The sequence below is a fragment of the Prosopis cineraria genome, unplaced genomic scaffold, assembly GCF_029017545.1.
Source record: "Prosopis cineraria cultivar Desert tree isolate PC_DT_omini unplaced genomic scaffold, ASM2901754v1 PC68, whole genome shotgun sequence".
NCBI lineage: Eukaryota > Viridiplantae > Streptophyta > Magnoliopsida > Fabales > Fabaceae > Prosopis > Prosopis cineraria.
The window spans coordinates 50,580-75,859 of NW_026555398.1; the positions used below are offsets into that span (position 1 = coordinate 50,580).

General features: G+C 31.4%; 1 protein-coding gene and 2 pseudogenes across 1 annotated transcript; 2 read left to right on the forward strand and 1 right to left on the reverse strand.

Annotated features, from left to right (window-relative positions):
* Positions 1-69: 69 nt before the first annotated feature.
* LOC129295210 (uncharacterized) lies at positions 70-13,471 on the forward strand (annotated as a pseudogene).
* A 4,471-nt stretch (positions 13,472-17,942) lies between these two features.
* Positions 17,943-19,815, reverse strand: LOC129295214 (universal stress protein PHOS32-like). Its single transcript, XM_054933694.1, has 4 exons — positions 19,225-19,815; positions 19,022-19,131; positions 18,728-18,846; positions 17,943-18,145 (listed from the first exon to the last, which is right to left on the reverse strand). Exons 1-4 carry the CDS (start codon positions 19,481-19,483, stop codon positions 18,049-18,051), a joined length of 585 nt encoding a protein of 194 aa, XP_054789669.1. The 5' UTR covers positions 19,484-19,815; the 3' UTR covers positions 17,943-18,048.
* Positions 19,816-23,109: 3,294 nt separating this feature from the next.
* On the forward strand, positions 23,110-24,978 carry LOC129295213 (uncharacterized; annotated as a pseudogene).
* Positions 24,979-25,280: the final 302 nt, after the last annotated feature.

The following is a 25,280-nucleotide window of genomic DNA, read 5'->3' on the forward strand; positions in this document are numbered from 1 at the left end:
TTCACCTTCTTCAAGTAATTCTTCTTGCTTTTATATTCCTTTCTCTCTTTAATTTTTTTGTTTGAGCCAATGATCACCACGTGCGTGTTCTTGACAGGCCCATTAATTGTTGGCATCACTTTTTACGCCATTGTTGTGCTGGTGCTGAGTCCTTTTGCTGTCACTGGTTTAAAAGAATGTACCAACACCATTACCCAATCCCATACCTTGCGTGCCCAGTCATTAACATCCACAAACCAAACATGGAAGCAAGAGGTCATGTCACATTATCATCTCACTCCAACGGATGACTCTGTCTGGGAAGGTTTGCTGCCCAGGAAGTTACTGAAAGAAGAAAAAGATCAGCATGATTGGGCCGTGATGTATTAGACAAATTAAGAATAGGGGTCTGTTGAACGCACCTCAAGGTTTTCTCAGAGAGGTGTCTTTGCATGATGTGAGATTGAGTCCAGACTCAATCCATGCTCGAGCACAACTTACAAATTTGGAGTATTTGTTAATGTTAGATGTTGACAGCATGCTTTGGAACTTCAGAAAAACTGCTGGTTTGCCCACTCTTGGCAAGCCTTATGGAGGCTGGGACTAGCCCTGATTTAGAGCTTCGAGGCCATTTTGTTGGTGAGTTCCTTTTATTTATCATCTTAACTCCTGTATCATATAATGTCTACTCATACACACTTTGTTCGGGGTGTGAGTGTGATTTAATTGGAGATATACAAGTAAATAGAAAAAATCATCAAAAACTCTCAAGATTTTGTGTCAAAATGTGGCATTGAATCTACCAATATATTTCGTACCAAAATCTAGTGAAGTACAATGGCTTGGAAGATCTATCACAAAGCTTTACTTTTCATAATTAACACATAACTGTTTCACTTTTCACATTTTGAAGGGCATTACTTGAGTGCATCGGCTAGGATGTGGGCTAGCACACATAATGATACTCTGAAACAGAAAATGTCAGCTCTAGTTGCTGGCCTTTTTGCTTGTCAACAAAAACTAGGCACAGGATATCTCTCTGCATTTCCATCTGAATTCTTCGATCGCTTTGAAGCTCTTCAATTTGTGTGGGCTCCCGATTAAACCATTCACAAGGTACATTAATTGGGAACTAGTTTTTGACAATGCAACTACACAGTGTTGGGTGAATATTGTGGGTTTGAACTAAGTTGATTAACTTTGACAGATTATGGCCGGCCTGTTAGATCAACACACTATAGCTGGAGATCCTCGTGCTCTAAAAATGCTAACATGGATGGTTGAGTACTTTTACAATCGAGTGCAAAATGTGATTACAAAATACACTATCAATAGACACTACCGATCATTGAATGAGGAAGTTGGAGGAATGAACGATGTCCTTTAAAATTTATATAGCATAACGGTAGGTTAATTAGTCTAGTAGTTTTATTAATTTTTCATGCATGATGATTTTCTTATATTCTTGATTTTGGTACTTCCTCCATTCCTTAATATAAGTTCCAAATTTGAAAAATACACAAACCAATGAAAAACTAAAATATATGCGATATGTAAAAGTTAGTTTTTTCTTTCCATTCTTACTCTCAATTAGAGCCGTCAATTAGGGCCAAGCCCGTAGGGCTGGCCCTTTTAGGCCCGAAAAAATTGAGGGCCGGGCTTTCATTTTATCTTTAAAAATGTAAATCGGGCCTAAAAGGGCTTAGGCCCGAAAATAAAAGGGCCGGCCCTTTTAGGCTCGTTTATAATTTTTTTTTAAAATTATAATATAAAAAAATAAAAGATTAAATACATAATTCAAAGAAATGAACATATTAAATGCATTCATTCATCCCTTATTTATTTATTATGATAATATTAGTTAAGTTTAATTTTTATTGGTATTCACTTTGATGTTGCTATTTGATATTAGACCTAAATATTTTAGTTTTCTTTATTGTTGTGGTGTAAATTAATTTAAATTTATTTTCTTAAACTTAATTTTATGAATAATAACTTTTTTTATAATTATAAATATATATTTTATAATTTTTAATTGAAAAAATAATTTTAAAAAAATAGGGCCGAGGCCCTGAGGGCTAGGGCCGGGCCTTAAAAAATGGAACCCTGACATGTAATCGGGCTTATTAGGGCCAGCCCGTTTAGGCCCTGACCCTTCAAGGGCCGGCCCTAATTGACAGCTCTACTCTCAATTAAGTGTCATCACGAGAAAGATTGCATTTTTAAATATCAATGGTAGGTGGGATGGGTAATTTAGATTTTCCAAAAAGGGTATTTTTGGAAACATGCGTTAATTACGCTTGGAAATTTGTATTGGAACTTTTATTTATAGACAAAAAAAAAAAAAAAAGAGCTATAAATGAGGATCCATATTAAAGGATGGAGCGAGTGTAATTTATTAAGATATCTCAGGTGGGACCATGCCATAAATTGAATTTTTTCAATCCAAGGCATTCTTTAGTCATAAATGCCTTTGTTAAACTCAATAAAGCCACTTAGATATAAAAAATAATTGCCATAAAATACAAAAAATAATAATTATAACTCATAATAGCCAATCAACTAAGGTTTGAAGGATTCTAACTGATTTGAAAAGCTCTTTATGTTTTGTTTGGTTTAAATTTTTTTTAGAAGAGCTTTTATCTCAGGACCTTAAGGTCCGTTTGGATTTCAGTTGGACATAATAGATTATGAAAATAATTAACTAAGTGGTAGATTTTAATTATAATTAATTATATTAGAACACAATCCGTTTGGATGTTGTTTTTCTAAAATTGATTTTAACATAACTAAAAATGTTTGGATAATTTTTTTAGAATCAATTTTAACTGTTTAAATTACCATAAAGTACATTGCTTTTAAAATTAAATTATTAATAAATTTGTATCTAATAGTATTAAAGTTGTTACATTTTATTTAAGAAGTAAAATATATTATTGATTTTATTTTTATTAAATTTTGGGATGTTTTTATAATTTTTTCCTGGGTCTTTGTTTGTAATTTTCTCCAATGCTTTTTGATAGATTATCGCAGATGCTCCAATTGTCAGTTTATGAAAAAAAAATTAATTTTAACCAATAAAATTGATTACATAATTTTTACATGTTTAGATATATTTTTGATTAATTGATTTTAATAGTAAAATAATTGATTATTTTGTCTAACCAAACGGGCACTTAATTAGATCAAAAGCTAATGATTCTTACTTCCAACATTGCATTAGACACATCTTGATAGCGTGTAATGCTATTTACATTTTTCTATCATTTGTTAATTAGGATCATGTCCCTTGTCCACTTCTGTTGACATTCACACTCTTAGAATAATTTTGGCCTCTACCATCTGGATTTTTTAACTTAATAAACTCTTTATTAGGTTTTTATTTCAGTTGTTTTCTTTCTTTTTTTATTTTATTTTTTGGATATTTCCAGACTCGAACTGTTGGATCTAGAATGACTTTTTTACTTCTTGTACAGAGGGTTATTTTAGTTTTTTTAAAATTTAATATTTTGTAATTTGTCAATTTACTTTAGAGTTTTATAATTTACAAACAATAAATTATATAAGAACTTGTCGCACCCGGAAAAATGCAACGCGGACGGCGTGTGAACAGAGATCTCGGCCTTCGCGGCAGAAACCAGACGGAACGAGGGGTCGCCACTAAGATTTTGAGGTAAATCTTGGGAAACCGATTAAAGGGAGGATAAGGGTGGTCTGCGAAATCAAAGAATGGGTTCAGGAGTTGGTTGAGTATGAAGAAGGTGTTAGGCACCCCACAACACCCATTCGTCAGAACGATTATCTGAAATTTATTGTGCTCTATTAATATGGTTTTATAATTATTTTAATTATCCCTTTTATATTTATGTGTTTGATAAAAATGATAAGAATTAGGTGAGAAATATTTATTTATTTACGAGGGAGGACGGATTTGACTCAGAATCTAACTCTGAGGCCTACGTACCCTGTGATAAGAATCAAAGTCCACGTAGTTCGGGTTTATAAGTTTGTTGGTGAAAATATTTTTTTAAAGAGAAATTAATTAAAAATAACTCACCATTTTGCAAATAAAATAATTTTTAAAATTTTGATATGTGTGTTTTAAATTTCAAGTAATTTAATTTTAATTATTTTCTCAATTTTTGAATTTTGAGTTAAAGAAAATAAAATGGTTTAAAATTATTTTTTTATATTTTGTGATTGGGAATTTAATCGCAGTATCTGCAGAACTTTATTGGTTCATACGATAATATAATTGCTCTAAATATCTATAGAAATTCTGAAATCCCACATGATAAAAGAGTTTGGTAATTTTATTTATTTATTTATATTCTTATGTACATTTTTAAGTGTTGATAATAATTTTTTAGCATGTAGATACATGTTTTAAAGAATTTTAATCATCATACCTAGATAGCCTTATTGACTTATACGGTAATATAATTATCCTAAATATCTGCAGAGATTCTAAAATCTCATACAATAAAGAAATTAAATTTCAATACATTTTTAATGTGATTATATTAATATGTAATTTATACATATTTTAAAAACTTAATCGTTATATCTGCAGAGTTTTATTGACTCATACGATAATACAATTATCTTATAAGTCTACGGAGATTCAAAAATCTTACATGACTAAAAGATATAATCGGTGAATATGATTACATTTTAAATACATTAATTTGATTAATTAATTTTCTAAATTGTGTTATATGATTATTTGCAAAAATTATTTATTTATTATAAAAATTGAGAATCACTATATTTGCGAGGACTTATTATCCCACACGATGATGTTATTAATTTAAGTCTCTACGAAAATTTTTAAAATCTCATATGAGACTTAAATAAATTATTAATTTGGATTATAAAAAGAGAGTTAATTTTAATGGTGGGCCTTTAGAACCCATATAAACATATAAGTTTTGCTCTCATATCTGTGAAACCTTATTGATTTACACGACACAAGATTATCCTGAATATCTGCAGAAATTCAAAATCTCACACGATAAAAGGATTAAATAATATTTATTTTGAATATATTTTAATGTGTAATTATATAACACATATTTGTTAATATAGAAATCTTAATCGGTATACCTGTGAAGCCTTATTGACTCACGCGGTAGTACGATTATCTTAAATGTCTACGGAGTTTTAAAAATCTCACATGACCAAAAGACATAGTTGATAAATATAATTATAGTTTAAATTTATTAATTCAAGTAAAATTATTTATTATTTTAGTTACAAAAATTTGTTTATTTGTTTACCATACAAATTGTGAATCACGATATCTGTAACACACCAAATTTTTTTTAAATAATTTAACTCAATCATAGTTGGGTTACAGCCACTCAACACATTTTTATATCAATAATTTCAATATAAAATATTTTATAATTGGCTTCAACTCACACAATATAACATTTCAGATAAATTTTTACCTCCCACATGCCATTAAGCTAAATCACATTTATTCATCCTTATACTCCCAACAAGTAAATTAAACAATTTAGTTAATTTTCAACACAAGCCAGTTATTTAGCCTCATAATCATGCCATTTTAACCAATCCAAAGTAAATCAAATATTAAAATTACAGTCATCTAAAGTATACCAAAAATAGAAATAGTTTGAAAGGTATGATTACATTTATATATTCATATAATTGTCAATAAACAAAAAGCCCTAATATTGGCAATATAACACATTATAAATCATAAATCAAATACCCAAAAGAGACAGTGGATCTATGCCACTAAGCCTCTGGGACTCCTCCACGTGTCACTCGTGGCTCTTCTCTTGAAAATTGTTAACCACATAATGAGACTCAAAAGTCCCAGTAATCATAGCTAATTTATGATAGTATATACAAACAGTTAAGTGTGCTTATTAAGTGAGAATTAAAAATAATATAATTCTAACAAATATAAGAAATATTACAATATACACAAATAACCATTCTTATATCCCTCCATTAACCTCAAGCCGTAGCTCTCACTCGGTGCTAAACTACCTGGTCAAAGGTAGATTAGCCCGAGCCCTTACAAGCCACCTATTGAGTTCCAATAGGGGCGTATCACGCGGCACATAAATACAACAACAATAGCAAGTCTCCCAACACCTTCCACAATAATCAAACAAATTCATAATAATATTGCACAATTATACAATATTACAAAATTCATAATTTTTTCAATAATCACCCAATTAACATGAAGTAACACTAATCACAAATTAAAAGCCTGGTTACCTTGTGACTTTTTCAATAAATTATTCCTTACAATTCCTCTCCCACCACAATCTTCACCAATAATACAATCTACAAATAACATATTATTTATAAATATTAGTTTCAATTTTGAAACTAATAAAATAATTCTAATAATAGAATTAAAAATATAACATAACTCCTAATCTTAATCTTAATACAAATCTAAACTTAATACTATTAAGTAAAATTTTTAACTCCTCTTTTAATTATCAATAAACATTAATAATCTAAAAATCAACTTCTAAACTAATTTTATTATCAAAATTTTCTTTTTATTTTATAAATTCGCACCTAAAATATCAAAAAATTAAAAATTGAGTCTCTAGCTTATAATCATAATCCTATAGCCATAATAATTCATTTCTCATCCCAAATAATCATCTAAACCTCAATAAATCAACATATATTTTCAAATAAAAAAAATTTAGTCTATGATTTGATCCATAAGCCATAAATTCAAAGATCATCAATAAATTTATACTCTAGAACATTTATTATACTACTAACAACCTCAAAAACTATATTTATTTAACATAAATTCATTCCTCTTTCAAATCTTAAATTTTTCACCATCACAAAATCAGAAACTAAAGGAGCTAGATGAATAAGAAAAATTTTCAAAACACTTATTTAATCTTAAAGAGCTTGAAATCTCACCCTAATTATCCTATTAGGAAGTCTCACCTTTAAAACTTAAACACGCTGCGTCGATGAACTTCCTCACAGTCGCTTGCTCTGTTTGTGCGCGGAAGAGAAGTGAGAAGAGAAGGAAAATGAAAGGGAACAGGACATTTGTTGTTTTTTTTAAAAAAACATGTGGGTCTCACATTTCCTTTTTGCTTTCCTTTCCTTCTTTTTATATATTTATGTGCATCGCATTTACACCGAAAGCTCCATTTCTCCTTCTCTTTTTATTATTATTATTATTTTATATGTATGATCATTGCATGCGGATGCGGCGAAAGCTGGTCTCTTTTTCTTCTTTCTTTCCTTCCTCTTTCTCATACCTTTTCTTATTTTTTTAATAATAATAATAATAATTTAATTAATTTTTTTAATTAATTAATTATATATTTTTTTTTTTATAATTATATCCTAAGTTAGATTTAATAATAATCTCCTACTAATTTGCTTACCTCTAAATATATTTTTTTATTTTTATTAACCTAAATTAACTATTAAAATTTAAATTGGGATGTTACAATATCTGCGATGATTTATTATCCTACACGATGATGTGATTAATTTAAGTCTCTATGAAGATTCTTAAAATCTCACATAAAACTTAAATATTTATTATAAGATTGATTCTCGTACCTGCAAAATCTTATTGATTTACACAGTATGAAATCATTTTAAATTTAAACGCTTGTGGAGACTCTTGAAATCTCACACTATAAATAAACCATAAATGCGCACACACACATGTACATATGTATATGTATATAAATATCTTTTTCTTTTTATACATTAGTCTAATGCTCAGATATGGCTTTCGAAAGGAAATAATGATAGTCACAGTAATAGCATCCAAAAATTAAAATTAACAAGATCCACATACCATCTCCACCATTAATTACCTAATTTATTTCCCATGAAAATCAAAATGAAGTTGATGTCTTAAAATTATTTGTGAATAAACAGTAGTCCCATATTATATATATGCATACTCTTAATTTTTTCAAAATAATGTGATCATTTGAATGAATGAAGTAGGCATATGAAATTGTAAAAGAAGTACAAAATTTTTGAACAAGAAAGAGCATACTCAAATTACCGGGACCGAGATAAAGAAGCCCTAAAGGTCCAAAAAGATGAGTAAATCCCACTTCAAGCAATGTCGTAGGCACCACCGCTCTTCTGATTCATATTATTCATCTTCCATGTCCGACCGCTCCAGAAGTGAAAGTTCATATGGGATTGAACATGGAAGGTTGCTTTCGAGTTTAGTGTTCTAGAACATGGTTTTTGGGATGGCCTACACCACATCAGACACGTCCTTAGTTTGACACAACTCTAGCAATTTGCTAGTTGCCTTGCCACTCATTATTGGTGTGACCTGAATGGACTGGACCACATGACTAGAGTAATGGATGAGGAGAACCAAAAATTGAGATCTCGAACGTTTCCCAAGTTTTTTAGTTTTTTGCCCATTTTAGAATCTTGGTAAGTGCTTGGAATGTTGTAGGAAGATCTCCAGTGGGAAGCTTAGCCGCAGATTTAGATGAGTGGTTGAATCTCAAGAATGCGTTGAACACATTTGGCCGTGATAGGAGTAGAAGACCCAACAGTGGCAACAACTCGAAACCTGCTTAAAGGAAGAACTTTGAACGATATGTATGGATGTCCATGGTTAACACCCATGCTAAAGTCATCATCAAGTAAAAGCTACATCCATGAAGAGAACAGCATCTCTGGAAAGAGGAGTTATAGTAGCCACGCAGGAACACACAGAATGGCAGAATAGGAGACTCAAAATGTCAAACCGAAAGAAGACAATAAGTACTCCTTGCTGGGAAGTATGAAGATGGTTGGAGTATTCATTAGTGTGTGGATGAGATAGGAGTTGCTCAATAAGTGTTGCATCTTAAATGTGACAGTTTTGTTCAATAGCATGTGGCATAATGGGCTATTTGGGAAACAGAAGTTCCGTCGCAGTTAGCATATTGATTGAAGAAATAAGTTTTTGTTTTGTAGTTGCCCACTTGGCATCAAGGGAGAAGAAGGGTGATGAAGGCCAAAGTAAGTCAATAGGTTTTGGAAATTTTTAGGCAAACTTGTTTCCCCACAATTCTTGGACACGATCATTATCCTTATGCTCTTTCTTTCTCTGTCTCAGATCTATCTTCTATGCTCTGTCTTTTTTCTCTGTCTCCTTCTCGGTTCTTCCCTCTGTTTCTCATCCAGTTTCCTGTCTTCTCATCACTGCTCCCTCTTCATCTTTTATGCTCTGTTTTTTATTCTTTTTTCTGTTTAGTTTTCTCTCTCCAGTTCTAGTTTTTTTTCTTGGTTTTTCAGATCCGTCCCTCTTATGTGTTCTTAGTTTTCTTTTTAAAGTAGAAAAGGTTTTTTTTTAGAGCTTGCGTGTAGCTCTTTAAGCGTGTCACCTTTCTGCTCTATTTTTTCTCACTTTTTCTCTGCTGTTTTGTCTACTTTCTTTGCTGTTCTGTCTGTTGTCTTCGTGCACGTCTAGCTCTGTTTGTTTTTGTTCTGCATTTCATTTTGCCTTTGTGACTCTGGTTTTTGTTCACATGTTTACGTGCACGTGAGGTTGATCTTTTCGGCTTTCTCTCCTCTTCCCTTTTCTTTTGTTTCGTTCTTGCTTCTCTCTAGTCTGTGCTTCTGCGTGTGTACTGCTGCATGGCCGAAAGTATACGTGCATGTGTGTTCTCCTTTCTGTGTTGCGTGTGTGTGCTTCTGCAGGTTTTTGCTTCTCTCGTGTGCATGCATGACTGCCCAGTTAAGCTGTGATGAAACACTGATTCTATCAGCGTTTTGTCCAACTTTCTTTTTTTATTAATAATTCTGATTAATACATACATACATACATACATACATACATACATACATACATACATACATACATACATATATATATATATATATATATAATATGTATTTAAATGAAAAAAAAAGATTTGAGGAGAGAAAAGTTAACTTTCAAAAGTATACTCTCAATATTCTTGAATGATTGGAATAATTTAGGAGAGATTTTCTTTTTCAAGATTTAACCTTTCTTTTTTTTTTTATTTTGTTAAATTATCATTATTTTTTTTGAAAATATAATCATAAAAAGGGACTAAATTTCATTTTTTGTATTTTTATATTTTTTGATTATTTTAATGAACTAAGAGAAATAAAATCCTAACCAACAAAAGGTTATTTAAAATAAAATTAAACCCTATTAATTAAATTTTTTTAAAAAATATAATCCTAAAAAGGATTAAATTTCATTTTTACATTTTTATATTTTTTGATTATTTATTATTTAATTTAAAAAATTACCCGGACAAAATACGGTATTCACAGAACTCCTTGTTTAAAATTATAACTTAAACTTTAATATTTTTCATTAAAATATATACAAGAAAACTTATGTTCATTTTTGCCATTAGACATCTTAACTGGTTTTTAAATCAAATTATCCAAATAAATTTTAATTTGTTCAACTGACTTTTTAAAAAAGATATCTAGATATAAATCACATTATAATTACAAACTTTTTTCTTAACCTTAGTTCATTTTTAACTTTAGTTGAAAATTTTTTAATTCAGAAACACACAAAATCTATAACTATGCTTGTCTTGTTAACCTATACAGGGAGATCCAAAGCACCTATTGTTAGCTCACCTTTTTGACAAGCCATGCTTTCTAGGATTGCTTGCTGTGCAGGTAATATTTATATTCATTTATTATATCATTTGTGCAAATTTGAACTGAATTTGTGGCCCTACACCATATCAAGACCTAATCATCCAATGACTTATTTAATTCTCTTACAAGCTAAGAGTTTTTAAAATTCTCATCCCACTTAGGCCGATGATATCGCAAACTTGCATGCTAATACTCATATACCAATTGTTGTTGGATCTCAAATGCGATATGAGGTCACTGGTGATCCAATTTATAAGGTAAACTTCTAAATGCATATTATATTACTAAATTTAAAAGGAGCCATGTTTAGCCTTTGCTGGCCTAGGTGCTTTTTTAATTTAATAACGTTATTCACAGATTTAATTTGACATTTTCTTCTCAATTATCTACTATAATTCATCATAAAAAACATTGAAAACCTATTAATTAGTTTCTAATGAGCTCTACAAATATATTTTTTTATGATAGGAAATCAGAACATTCTTTATGGACCTTATTAACTCTTCTCACAGTTATGCAACCGGGGGCACATCAGTTTCAGAGTGGTGGTAATGTGACCTTGTTAATTAAATATATTTTGACTTTTTTCCAAATAAACTTCAATTATATTCCTTCTTGTTATAACAATTCATTGATGTCTTTTTCATAGGCATGATCCAAAGAGAATAGCAGATGATATCTTGAACACGGTAGAAACTGAAGAATCATGTGCAACTTATAATATGTTGAAGGTACAACCTATCATGCATATGTTTTTAATAGCTCTGGATGGAATGCTTTCTAGGAGGAAATATTTTTAGAGAAAAACTTTAGCTCATGTTTTTAAGTTGTACAGTTTTTCCATAATATCAGCAATGAGAAGTTAACAAGAGTTAATAATTACTTAGGTTTCAAGGCATCTATTTATATGGACCAAGGAAGTAACATATACAGATTATTACGAGCGTGCCTTAACAAATGGTGTATTGAGTATTCAAAGAGGCATGGATCCAGGAGTGATGATTTACATGCTCCCATTAGGCCGTGGGGTTTCAAAGGCTAAATCTGAACACAGTTGGGGAACAAAGTTTGACTCTTTTTGGTGTTGCTATGGAACTGGTATTCATATATTTGCTTCGTCAAATAATTCAAATTGTATCAAACTACAATATATCCTTCACCGCTCAAACATGCATACTCTTATGTTTTGCACTATCTTTGTTTTCTTCAGGTATTGAATCATTCTCAAAGTTAGGGGATTCTATTTATTTTGAGCAAGAAGGGAGCCCTACTCTTTACATTATCCAATACATATCAAGCTCTTTTGATTGGAAGTCTGTGGGTCTGATGGTTAATCAAACCGTGTCTCCTACTACTTCAGGGGATCCTTACCTAAGAGTGACCTTCACATTTTCTCCTACTACGGTAATTACAACATTCACTGAAATTCTTCTCCCATAACTTTAGCCTTGGAATTATCATGATGCTTAATTTGGTCCAAGTTTGATCCCTTTCCTCCATATCCATTGTTCACTAAGTGATTCAATCCTCAAAACGAAAGGTTCTACAGTTTTAATCAATACTTGCAATTTTTACTTTGGCAGGAAACTGGCTCTTCATCGACGTTGAACATTAGAATACCGACATGGACAAGTTTAGATAGTGCCAAGGCTATACTACATGATCAAACTTTATCTTTACCATTTCCCGGTACTTTAACTTTTTTTTTTTTTTAATAATGGTGTTTCACCTCAATTGTATAGCAATTTGGTCTAACCCTTAGTTTCCCCAATGAAAATGTTTTTAATCCCTCTTGTTAAAAAAATGACAAGATTGTTTGATTTAAATGCAACTATTTCTTTCATTCTAGGAGGATAAGAAGTTCTAATGAATATATAACATGACAAATATAACTCTTTTTTGTGGACATGTAGGAAACTTTTTGTCAATCACAAGAAAATGGAGTGCCATTGACAAGCTAACTCTTCAATTTCCTCTTGCTATCAGAACAGAGGCTATAAAAGGTAGAAATCAATTTTTTGTTTTCACTTCCATTGCTTAAAAGGAGGGAAAAAAATTTCCCATTATTGATATTGTGTTTTGAATTGAATTCAATTGATCAGATGATAGATCGGTATATGCTTCTGTTCTAGCAATTCTTTATGGTCCCCATCTTCTTGTTGGCCACACCTCCGGTGATTGGGACATTAAAGTTAGGTCAAATGCATCTAGTGCTAACTGGATTACTCCAATCCCTGCTACTTACAACAATCAACTAGCAACACTTTCCCAAGCTATTTCAGGCTCAACTTTTGTTTTAACAAACTCAAACCAATCTCTCACAATGCAAAAATTACCAGGACCTGGCACAGAATCAGCCCCTCATGCAACTTTTAGACTTATTTCAAGTGAACCCATCTCACAGTTTTCAGCAGTGAGAGATGTTGTCGGTAAATCAGTGATGTTGGAACCATATGATCTTCCTGGAAAACTCCTAATGTTCCAAGGAATAGAGAATGGTCTCGTGATTACAGATTCTTCTAATGGTGGGGTCTCTAGTGTTTTCAATGTGGTAGCAGGATTGGATAGGCAAATCGGAACTGTATCCTTAGAATCCAAAGGCAATGAAGGTTGCTTTTTGTGCAGTACTGGTTCTGGTGCTAGTGTGAAGCTAAGATGCAAGTCTGGTTCTGATGCTAATTTTAATCAAGCTGCAAGCTTTACGATAATAGAAGGACTAAGCCAATATGATCCCATCAGTTTTGTGGCTAAAGGGGCAAAGAGGAATTTTGTTTCGGAGCCATTATACTCCTTCAGAGATGAAACTTATACAGTTTACTTTAACATTCAAGCTTGATATAGATTTCTTTTTCCACCTCTTGAGAGAAAAGGAAATGATTGACAATTGTATATGATGCATCATTGGAGTTCTTTGTATTTGAGCATACTAAAATGTTTCAAAGGGCAAGAGTGACGATGATGCAATGTATAGGAAAAATGAATGAATATATATACACACACACACACAAACACATATATAGGGAAAAGTTAATCTTTTAATCTTCAAAATTTATAGCAAATTTTACATGAGTCCTTTCATTTTAAGAATTTTCAACACATTGTTATACTCGACAACATTTACATCTTTTTGGACAACATTCACATTGTTAGTCTTTATAATTTTTTTACTAGAAAATCCGTCCTCCACATGCTTATGTCCATTAACAATGTTATTAACGGTGGAGATATGTTTAAAAATGATTATGTATACCAAATAGAGTAGTAGCTTATTTTTTTCAAGTTTTTTGCCATGTAAACCGAAGAACACTCATTCATGTGATTTAAGCGTAATTATTTTTACGCTCGAATAGAAAAGAAATGAAAGCAGGATTTAAAGGAGGTAAATAGTCTAAAAAAAAAAAAACAACCATGGAAACTATATTGTGAAATCTGGATATAAATGGCTAATGGGAAATAAAGTCATAGCTAAGTGGACAAAAATTGCATGGGGCAAATTCAATGTACCCAAACACCTAACATTTGGCTAGCCTTGAAGGGGAGATTACTTGCAAAAAAATACCTCTTCATCCCTATATATATAAAAGGTGTTTTTGATACTTTTAATAAATTAGATAATTTTGCCTTCATCTTAAAAAATAAAAAAAATATTAATTATTTGCTTTACTCATCATTATCATAATATTAAGTGTGACACTATTAAGGATAAAATTGAAAAATCATTGTGATTTTATGCAATTTTAACTAAATAGCCAACTTTTATCATACAAAATTTAATTAAAAATATTTTATATATAGATATGGAAGGAGTATTTAAAAAAAAAAAAAGAAAACTCAGAAGTAAGTGATTGACAATACATGCGCTTTCTGTGAGATAGAGGAAGAACGACATGAACACTTATTTTTAAAATGCTTCTGATCAAGCAATCTTCTTAGATTGATTATAGATTTGATTAATTGTATTGGCTTACTTCTGTAATATGATAGATGTTTCTTCATATAGGTATTGTAAAATTAAAAGATATATTTTACATGCCACAACAATTTGCTATATATTTCTGGAAAGAAATGTGAGATTCATTATTTACATACACATGAAAAAATGATTGCTAGAGTAAATTAGAATAAAAAAAACAAATCTCAATTTTCAAATCTTAAAATTAATTTCTTAAAATAATATATAACTTTTTTAAAAAAAATTTAAGAGTATAGGAGAAAATCTGATGAATTTAAATCTTTGAAAGTCTTCTCAAGGAAATCAAATTTTCTAATAAATGGATAAAAGAGCAAATTGACATTTAAATTATAGATTCAAGAGCATCTGATATCCTAAACTCATTAAATATGTAATGTTTTCATTCAACTTTTGAAAACAATATAATATAACTATACTATTAATAAAAGTTAACTTTAACTATTATTTGAGCAAAAAATAATAGAAAAAAAATTAAAAAATTACAAAAAATGAGTAATAAAATTTTCTTGATTATTTCTGTAATTTTTTGAGTTCTTGTCTGCAATAAATTTAGAATTTCAAATATTTTTAAACTTTTAGTTTAGACGCCAATTTACCCTTATCCTAAAATAGTATGCGTTTGCGTGCGTGTGTGTGTTGAGTTTATCAATATTATCTTTTGGGAATAATGAACTTTTAGTTCCCTATGTTTGTCTCAAAACTTTTAATTCCCTCTGTTAGTCTCAAAACTTTTAATTCTTTATGTTTGTCTCAATTATTAATTTAGTTATTTAAGTTTAATTTTTATTAATTTGATCCTTATCATCTCTTAAATTATCTTATTAGTTCTATAAGTTTTAAAATATAAATTAACTCTCAAATTAATATAATATATAAAGTATATTAATGACTTTGTTTGTACACATTGCTAAACAAAAATAAATTATCCTTCAAATCAGTTTAATTTTTATGAATCTAATCCACTGTGCTCCATTTTTTTGTTTCTAAAAATTTCTGAGTCTTTTTTTTTTAACCTATACTTCTTTTTATTATTTTACACAGTTATTATCAAATATTCCATTTTTCATGTTAGTAAATTTTAATAGTGTTACTTTCTCTTTAAATAATAAAAATCAAATCAATAAATAAGACAAATTTAAAGAAATAAATTGATAAAAATTAAACTTGAGAAATAAAATTGATAAAAAAAAACTTAAGGGAGTAAAAGTTTCCTGATCTCTTTTTTTTTTTTTTTTTAAACTTATCCAAGTTGGGTTAGATATAATCCCAAGATGGGGAAGCTGCTTATGGTAGACTTATACTTGATGAGGATGGTAGCCGAAGAGGCGGATTCATGTTGAAGTTGGGTTACTTTCCTTGTACTATTGCAAAAATGTTAAGTATTAGGGAAGGTTTTAAATCTTTGTAGGAGTATTGGCTTCACGAAAGTTAATTTATTTGTTGATTCAATGGAAGCCATAGAGAATATTCAAAAGATTTAGGATCACTCACCCGGCTCTTAGTATTGCTAACGATATTAAGAAAATACTGACTCAATATTAGGAAGTTTCTTATGATCACTTGTTTAGGGAATCAATGACCTTTACAAATTGGCTTGCACGCAATGCACTGTGATGGAACCATCCCTTTATTGTTTAGCCATCATAGACTACGATCTTAGATTCAGTTTCAATGATGTGGGATAATTACCCTCTTGTTCCTTTTTCAACCTTTAGCCTTTTGCCTTATCAGTTTGTAATTCAATATATATATATATATATATAAATAAAGGCATATGCTTAGATTTATCTGTATCATAGTTCATACTTGTTAATTAGGACTTTCACACCATTTTATTCTCTTCGACCTCCCCTTATCTGGTTTTAATTACGAAGGGACATTGAAAAGGACCTTCCAGCTTCCACCAGTGAGCTTCACTTCAACCCTTTTTTTTTTTGGTTAAAAGATTATAAAGAAGATAACAAGAACCGAACAACAGGCCCATTAAGTATAGTAGATTCTGGGCAATGCCAGCCCATAGGTACCATCATGAAGGAATCAATTGATGCTGAGGATGAGCTTCCGTGAGTCGATGAACTCCTAATTTTATTGAAGCTGTTGAGATATGATATTTCTTATTTTTTATTTACTTAATTCCCCCAGCCTAGCTAGTGATTTTAGTTCTCAAGAATTTTTTTTTGTGGGCTTATATTCCTAAACTTAAAAACCTCAAAGCCCCTTTGTCTTTATATTTTTAATGACTTTAAAATTATAAAATCATCTAAATTAAATATAATTTTTAAATAATTTTTAATGAAAAAGATATATCTATGTTGATGTCCATATCTGTTTACAAAGAGGATTAACAATGACTTCATGTATATATATACACACAAACACATGAGAACATCACAGATAAGGACATGTAAAAATGAAAAATAACTATTCAGGACCACAAAATGTTAAAATTGAATTTTGGGACTATGGTCGTTTTTGTAGTTAAAAATATTTTTATGTGACTAAAATACCCTCAATGTAAGAAATTGTGCCTTAATCTTTGAAAGGCTCAATTGATAACTGAAGTATTTTTTTTATATTAACAGTTTCTTTTTTTTTTTTGCCAGCAGATTAAAAGTTTTATTAATCTCTATCTTTTGTATATGAATTTTTGTATAGGCATATTAGATTCATTTGTATAAATAAATAGTTTATACTAGTTAATTGAGATTTCCACAACATTGTATACTTTCCAACCTTCTTATTTTTTATTACAAAGGGAATATAATTAAGATGAGAGGGAATATATTCTTTTATAAAAATTATGCTAGAGTTTTAGATTTAGTTGATTCAAAATGGTTAAAGTTAAAACATTACAAATTCCCACAAAAAATCTAGATCTCTAAGGCTGCAGAATTTTGTGACTAGAGTTTAGAGGGAGTAAAATAACAAAATCTATACTACTTTCATGTAATTTTTCCCAAATTGAGCCAATCATACATTATTGTCAAACTTTTAAAATGACTCCATAAGTTTATCATTTTTACATTTTTAAGTTATAAAATTGAATTAAATTACTCATAAATTTGAATTAAATAAAAATTCAGTTAAACTCATGAGTTAATTCTTTGAGTTTATTCTTTTTATGTTTTCAGTTTATAAAATTATGTTAATCTACTCATAAACTTATCAAACAAAATATATATGTATTAGGTAGAACTTGATTCATTAAGTTAACTCATGATAAGAATGTATATAGCCACATATATGTGAAGAAAAGAAAAAAGATAAAAACAATTTTTTTTTGTCATTATATACACACACACAAAATATTTACACACTATACATTAAATAAAAGGAAAAGAAAACCTTATTTAAATTTAACAGACAAAAGTACTTATAAGAGATGGAAATCCAACGGCAGGGGAATATACAAATTATATATTGAATTCAATAATTAAGCTTCAGCGCCTGCAAGTGGGAGATGGGCTTCCCTTGACGACTGTAACCGGGCAAGATGCATTCTTCACCACGTGATTGCTCACACTCCCCAGCAACACCCTGATGATGACATAAATAATAATAATAATAATAATAATAATAATAATAATAATAATAATTTCCATCAATAACATAATTAGGAGAATTTCATTATAGGACAATGACGTGACATTATTTTAAATCAGTTTCAATAAATTCTAAAAATTTACATTGGGAAAAACTATTAAAGGATTTAATTGGAAAAAAAATTTGAAGGAAAATTTTTTTTAATTTTTTTTTAAATTCTATTTCACTGGAGCTCTGGTAGTTGGATAACCGTCAACCACATTATGGTCATTTCCCTTCAATTTTTTTTAAAATTAAATCTCTTGGTTTTGGAGTGAATTACAACAATGTCACATCACTAGTCCAATAATAAAATTCTCCTAATATAATTTGAAAGATGGGAGAAAAAGTTCATCTTCGGGAGAGTACGACGGTTAAAATTTGAATTATGATGCTTATTAGAACGATGAGATGTGAACAATATATAGTCATATTAAAATATGAATGATCCATATTTAAAGTATTAATTTATATTTATTAAAATAAAAAATTATAAAAAAATTAATAAATCGTGAAGAGAGTGTGTTATGGACGTACCTTTTAATGGGACCAAAACCTCTGCTGCCAACGACCAAAGACTGAAGCAGAAGCTGATCAACAGCTTTGCACAGCTTCTCCTTTGGATCTCCCCAATACACCTTTGCCTCTATCTTTGCCTGTTCCATCCCCAACACTCACTTCAATACCACTTGTATCTCTAATCATTTTTAAACTAATTACCGCCTTATTTCAGGTTTTTAATTACGTCCTTCTTTCTAATGCTTCTTGTCTTCTCAATTAAATTGACTAAAAACACACAGCAAGCAAACCAATATATAAAATAATAAATACCCCTTTGGTTTTGGAGGCAGTGTCAAGGATATTGATCACTTCAGCGTCCCTTGGAATCCCATATTGCTTGGCCAAGTTCATCTCTCTCAGTTCCTCCAGAGGCACCAAAGCTGCAAAAACCATATACGAAGATCGATCAAAGCCTGGACTGGTCATTGATATACAACGCCTTATTATATATAGTTTTGAAGAAGAGTAGGTACGTGAACCAGTGTCGTGGAAGAGTTGCTTGCTGGTATGATCAGAGTGGGGAGGCTGAACGTTGATGAGGATGAGGCGATCTCCTTTGTCGATGAGATTGTAGAGAGCCCATTGGAGTGCTAATTTGCTCGTCGGAGAGAAGTCCACAGCTACACCAACGGTACGTGTCGTTGCCATCTTCGATGACGTTAATAATTTACTGTAACACTGACGCTGATCAACTTCTGAGCTTGGTGTATCTTTTATAATGGGGGCTTCCATCTTCTTGTTGGTTTCGTCTTTGCTTTATTTATTCTCTGTATTGAGTTGTTTGTCGACTCTGCGGGCTGCTTTTGGTTTGGAATCTTCTCGGAGGAGAAGAATACATATCGATGGAGAATTTAGAAACAAGAATTTTTGTGGAATACGATCCAAGCAGCCAACTCTGTTATAGATATTCCTTGTTGAAGATAACATATTGTAACAATTAAAGGTGGTGGGAACAGGGGACTAACAGCAGCCAAATTGGGCTGATGCGATACAGCTACAGCGACAGTGAATCTGATGGCTTTTCCAACGCAGAAATCCACAGATAATACCATCTCAAAGAGATTCCCTTCAAGGGAGGGATTCGAGTTTTATACTCTTGATCTTGAATACTAAATCACATATGGCAGGTATAACTATTTGCACAGGCAGAGCAAGCTTTATCTGATTAGATAATTGGTCTCAGTCTCAGTAAAATATATATATATATATATATATATATGACTGATTAAATAAATGAGGTCAGAAAACGACTTTGAAATTGGCACCGACAATATTCAAATATAACCCAAGCAAATAATTATATTAAAAAAAAATCACATTTTTTCATTAGTATATAAGGAATGACATAGCGCGGATGACAAATCAAAACATTTGGTAGCAATGATTTTACTTTTTACCATTGATTGCATTAAAATCACCAATTGCATTCAAAGTTCAATCCATAAACAAGAAGGAATAAAGCAGATTCAATGAATTTACTCTATCCTAGGCGGACGCCGAACTAGGTAGAAGAAAAATTTACTTGGGGGTTGGGGGGAATCTCATCTTCCTCTGGCCAAATATAGCCATATAGTTAGGGGGTAAAATTTATGATTCATTTTTTGGAAGCTCAATTTTAAAAGAAATAAAGTATTTAAAGCTATAGATAGTGTGCTTTCTGTGGAAAACCACAAGGCATTGGCTTAAAATAGAGCTTGTATGGCTAGTCTATCATAGTGTTACCGTGAATGCCGCTTGTACTAAATAAAATTTTCTTGTCACTAGTAACTCAAAACTCGCTTTCTTCGTCATCAAGTCTTCCTGAAAACGAACTCATCATAGCTGGCTCTTATTGCAGTTATATGCAAGTGTGTCCAAAGAATAAGTCTCATATTGCCTACACGAAAGGAGCTTCAATGGTACAAGTACCAAGGATTGAATGAGTGAAAGTGGACTAATGGATGGGCTGAAGAGGCGGGAGCTCTCACACCCACAGTAGTGAACCTGATTTTGCTTCACTACTGCAAACAGATTTTTGTGCCACAGTGCGTCTTCTTGTTGGGACTGAGCTTCGTCTGTGACTTGGAGGAATTGATTCAAGTATCATTTTTGTACCTGTCCACATGCATTCCTCTAACTCATTTTGAATTCATTTCTTACTTTTGGTAAATTGGACTGATTTTCCTTCGTTTCAATCGCTGAAGCACATTCCTTCTTCCTTCAAAGCTTGCCATGTTAACCGTGTTCGTCCATGCCTTTAATTCAAAGATCGCAACATCTTGAGAGTGCAAATAACATTGTTAATCTGATAATATCAAATGAGAACATGAAATTGTGTATGAAACCTTAGAGGCTTTATTGATAAAAATTAAACATCAAGAACCAAACCAATAATTAAGACAAACTTGAGGATTAAAATTTTCATGCTTTCATTATCACAAAAACCTGCATCTCTAACCTCCATTTATATAAATGATAGGAGATACTGGTGGAATCTGGTTTTCTAGTTTTCATTTTTCTTACACTATAACTTCACTAAATGTCTGCTGTTTGGTTGCAAAAAGAAGAAGAAAAACTCTTGTCATTGGGAATTTTTTTTAGTTTATATACTTAAAATTTATTTTTAGAGATAGATAATTATTTCTGACAGCTTCAATAGAACGACATACTCCATAAAAGTACTTCATAAGCATTGTTTCCCTTCTGTGCCTTCGCATTAGCACTTCAGACTAGAGACACCAGCAGAGAATATGATGTTTCATGGACCCAGCTCTTGTGCTGCCAGAAACAGAAAAACACGTGATTTAGACAGAAACAAAAGAAGCACTTCATTTGTATCATTATTTTTTTAATGTTTACAGTTAAAAGTTATTTTCATTCTGTAATGTTTGAATAATTAAACAAAATCTAAATGATTCAGATGCCGTTTGAGAAAAAATGAATAAATAAATAAACGCTTCATGATGAGTCATAAGCGATGCTTTAATAGAATTCGTTCCACAAAGAAAATTAGAAAAAACAAGCATGTTTAGAACAAAATTTCTGGCTTTCTGGGTATCACACAGGCAAAGCTGAAGTAGCAAAGTAATCGTAGGGCGGCTGAAAATATTTGGCTAGATTATTTCCGAATTATTAAAGAGGAAAAAGTAAAAGTAAAAGAAGGAAATGGAAGGATAGCCAATCAGACAACAATGAAGTGCTTTTTTGTTCATTTATGTAGAGTCTCCCAAAGTTTTAAATTGACATTAATTCCCTCATCTACTCATTCTATTTTTTGTTTCCATTTGTCATGTTATCAGAGTCAAGTTGATACGCAGTCATCCTGTTAGCTCAAACATAATCCTTAATAAGCAAAAGATATTTACCATATGAGCTAGCTCATGAAAGACAATGGTTTTTACTTTTCTTAGTAGGGTAGCTACTAATTTAATTAGGAAAAAGAAAACAAGATGGTAAAGCAATCTCACAGAAATCAAGGCTGAAGCATGATGAGCTAGAAAAGATAAAAGTACAGGGCATCTTCTTCGTTTGTCCTCGTCTAGCAGAAACAGGTGCATAAAGAAAACTATGATAGAAAATGAAAAACGACGCCTAAGGAAAAGATATTCAGGCTTTGAATCTAAACATAGAAGAAAAACATATAAAGAAAAAGAAAAGCAGGTGATGATGCTTTAAATCTCATTTAAATTTAGAATAGCCATCCATTGTCTACTTTCGTTAGTTGTTATTATTCAGCATCATGTAACGAACTGTAAACAATAATTGCCTTGTGGCTTAAACTTCAGGTTTTATAAGTATAAAATTTCCCAATTTTATGTCCACAAAATGCTTAAAACTAAAAAGGAGGGGAAAAAAATCAAAGATAAAACAAAACCCACTGTCTTTCTTTCTGTAGCTTTCTCTCTCTCTCTCTCTCTCTCTGTGATCAAATAGAGACACAGACAAAGAGACATGAGTCTCGCAGAGACCATCAGATCGAGTTATCCTTTAATCAAATCATGTCATTCTTGTCTTGTACTAGCATCCCTTTGGAAAATAATGCATTTTTTGAGAAGAATACAAAAAAGCTTGTCTTCAATTCCCGAAAGAATAAAAGACCTTCTCCAATGCAGCTACACCATAATTTTTTTTTTTTTTGGGGCCAAGAGCTATACCATAATTTAAATCAACTTCTATTCACATTGCATAATCAATATTCACACTTTAATTAATGTCAGTTAGGTAGTTAGGTAATATCAGAATATCGAAAGGGTCCATTACAGCAATATTCCTTATGCCATAAAGTGAAACAGAGATAAAAATAGCTATTTGTTCAAAAATGAGTTTCAACCCTGCATATATACAGGGCTTTCCTTCTATGTCATAATGCATGCCCGACACAGCTTGTGTTCTCACTGCCTTGCCTCCATGGAATTGGAGATTGAAGTCACTAATTCAGATGCATCTCTAGGTACAGATGGATTTTTTTCAGCAGCCCTTTCACTTTGATTTCTAATTTTCTAGCTTTAACTTGTTTCCATGCATGCCTCTAACTGACATTTTACTGTTTTTACCTACTCGTAATCTTGTTGCTGAAGCAGAGTCCTGGTTTTCGTCTGATGATACATCTACTGGGTATCTTGAAGATGTTATTGCAGGCTGGAGTGTTTGGTACAAGCAACAAAACTTACCATTCTACTCTCTGTCTCAGGATCAAAAGGTTAATTTATAACTATAGACAGGTTTCATGTTCCCTTCTTCAATCGCTAGCTGTCAAATCCTTGAAACTCTGATTACGTTTTTGTCTATGACAGGAAATCCATAGTCTGGAAAACCATTGTATAGATCTTTTTCCACCATGTTCATCCACAAGAACCCAACGCCTCGACAGTAAGCCATGCCTTTTTCTTCTTCTTGTTTTTTGGGACCAATTTATCCCTACCTTCCTTAACTCTATAGTCTCTATTGTTTATTTTGGACCAATGTATTCCTATTCCTTCCTCCTCTCTATTCCTCTGCTCTAGGGAATGAATAAGATTTTTTGTCAGGAGAATCTGTAGCATTAAGGCTTATTAATCAGATAAAAATTTAGATACTATTTTTTGGCATTTGGTATCATTTTTTTTTTTTAACAGAAGCATGACACGTGAATTCTTTTATAGAGTTAACGGGAGGATGTTGATGTTGAGTAATAAAAACTCGTTCATCTGTTATATTTTATTTCAAAAATAAAATCCTTGATAAAATTAAAAAACACCTCCTAGTTGTAGAGTTGTAGAGTCTATTATTTGAAATAAATGGTCAACCTAGAATTTGAATATTAGCCGATCAATTTGTTACTTATTATGTTAGAAAGCATAATGACAGTACGCTGCCCAAAAGTATTGTTTTTTGGCATTACCGCATTCAGTGACTGATAATTAGATACCTCAGTGCCGCCTACTGCAGATCACACAATTCCAGACAGTGAAAAATTCAGCACTAGGAGCCAATCATCATCATCACCAAAAGATACGCATGCAGCTTCAACACAAGATAATCCTCAGAGGAGAAAGGCATCTAGAAAATCAGATGAAAACGATGCTTCAGTTTCAAGTATTACACGCACTTTTCTTCAAACACAAAAGGGCCATTACCAAAATTCAGTAGTCAATCTCTCTGCTTCTCCAATCTTTTTTCTTCCACATACAATGGTTCATTTACGGTATGGTTTTTGTGTGTTGTGGAATGCAGAGGGTCAGAGGAAGCGAATCGCTTACCCATTCGAGATGGTGAAGCGAGGAGGGGCTGAAGGAGGAACAGCGCTTGAAGACATAAATCAGCAGATGCGAATGAGCCCAGCGAAGCCGATTCCGCATCCTGTGAGAGATCGAGTGGGCGTTCCATGCATTTCAGACCGAGGTTTTGGGATTTCAGGAAAAGCAGTGGTGGCTCTTACTAGGATTCATACACAGGGTACAGGATCCATCACCATTGTTAGAACCAAGGGATGAAGTGAGAATATTAATCACTTGGATTTAATTCCAGAGAAGATTTGATTCGACAAACCATCGGTGCCGGTTTGAAAAATATCAGTGCAAGTTTTTTTTTTTTTTTTAACAAAATATCAGTGCAAGTTCGAAACAGTTATTTGCAGCGGAGGATGCAAATTTTGTTGATGTTTTTTTTTTAATAATACTGAAATCATTAATAATTAAACAACCAACCAATGAGCTAATTACAATCATATATACTCCATCATCCGCTACCTTCAAACATTTTAAATATGAAAGTGAAATGTGGGATTCATCAAAGGGGGAAAAAAAAATGAACATTGAGCTTATGAGTTATGAGACTCCTCGATAAAATGACTAAATGAGCACGTCCTTTAGCCTCTTTATGCACAAAACTAAGGGCAGGACCACGCCGCAGACCATATGGAAGAATTAGTTTGACTATGTATAGAAAAAATAAGGATTGGGTTTGAAAACTTTGTTTAAATAAAAATTTAAGTTTAAAAAATTAATAATTTTTTTAAAAATTGAGCTTCTAAGTTGAGTCTTAATAAACTCTAAAAAAAGAGACTTGAGCT

Excerpts from the sequence above, each read along its gene's own strand:
- LOC129295214 (XM_054933694.1), bottom strand. The coding sequence starts at position 19,483 with ATGGAAGCCCCCATTATAAAAGATACACCAAGCTCAGAAGTTGATCAG. Across the intron at positions 19,132-19,224 it reads CTTCCACGACACTGGTTCAC|CTTTGGTGCCTCTGGAGGAA; the intron begins GTACCTACTCTT and ends TGGTTTTTGCAG. Across the intron at positions 18,847-19,021 it reads CTGCCTCCAAAACCAAAGGG|GCAAAGATAGAGGCAAAGGT; the intron begins GTATTTATTATT and ends GGGATGGAACAG.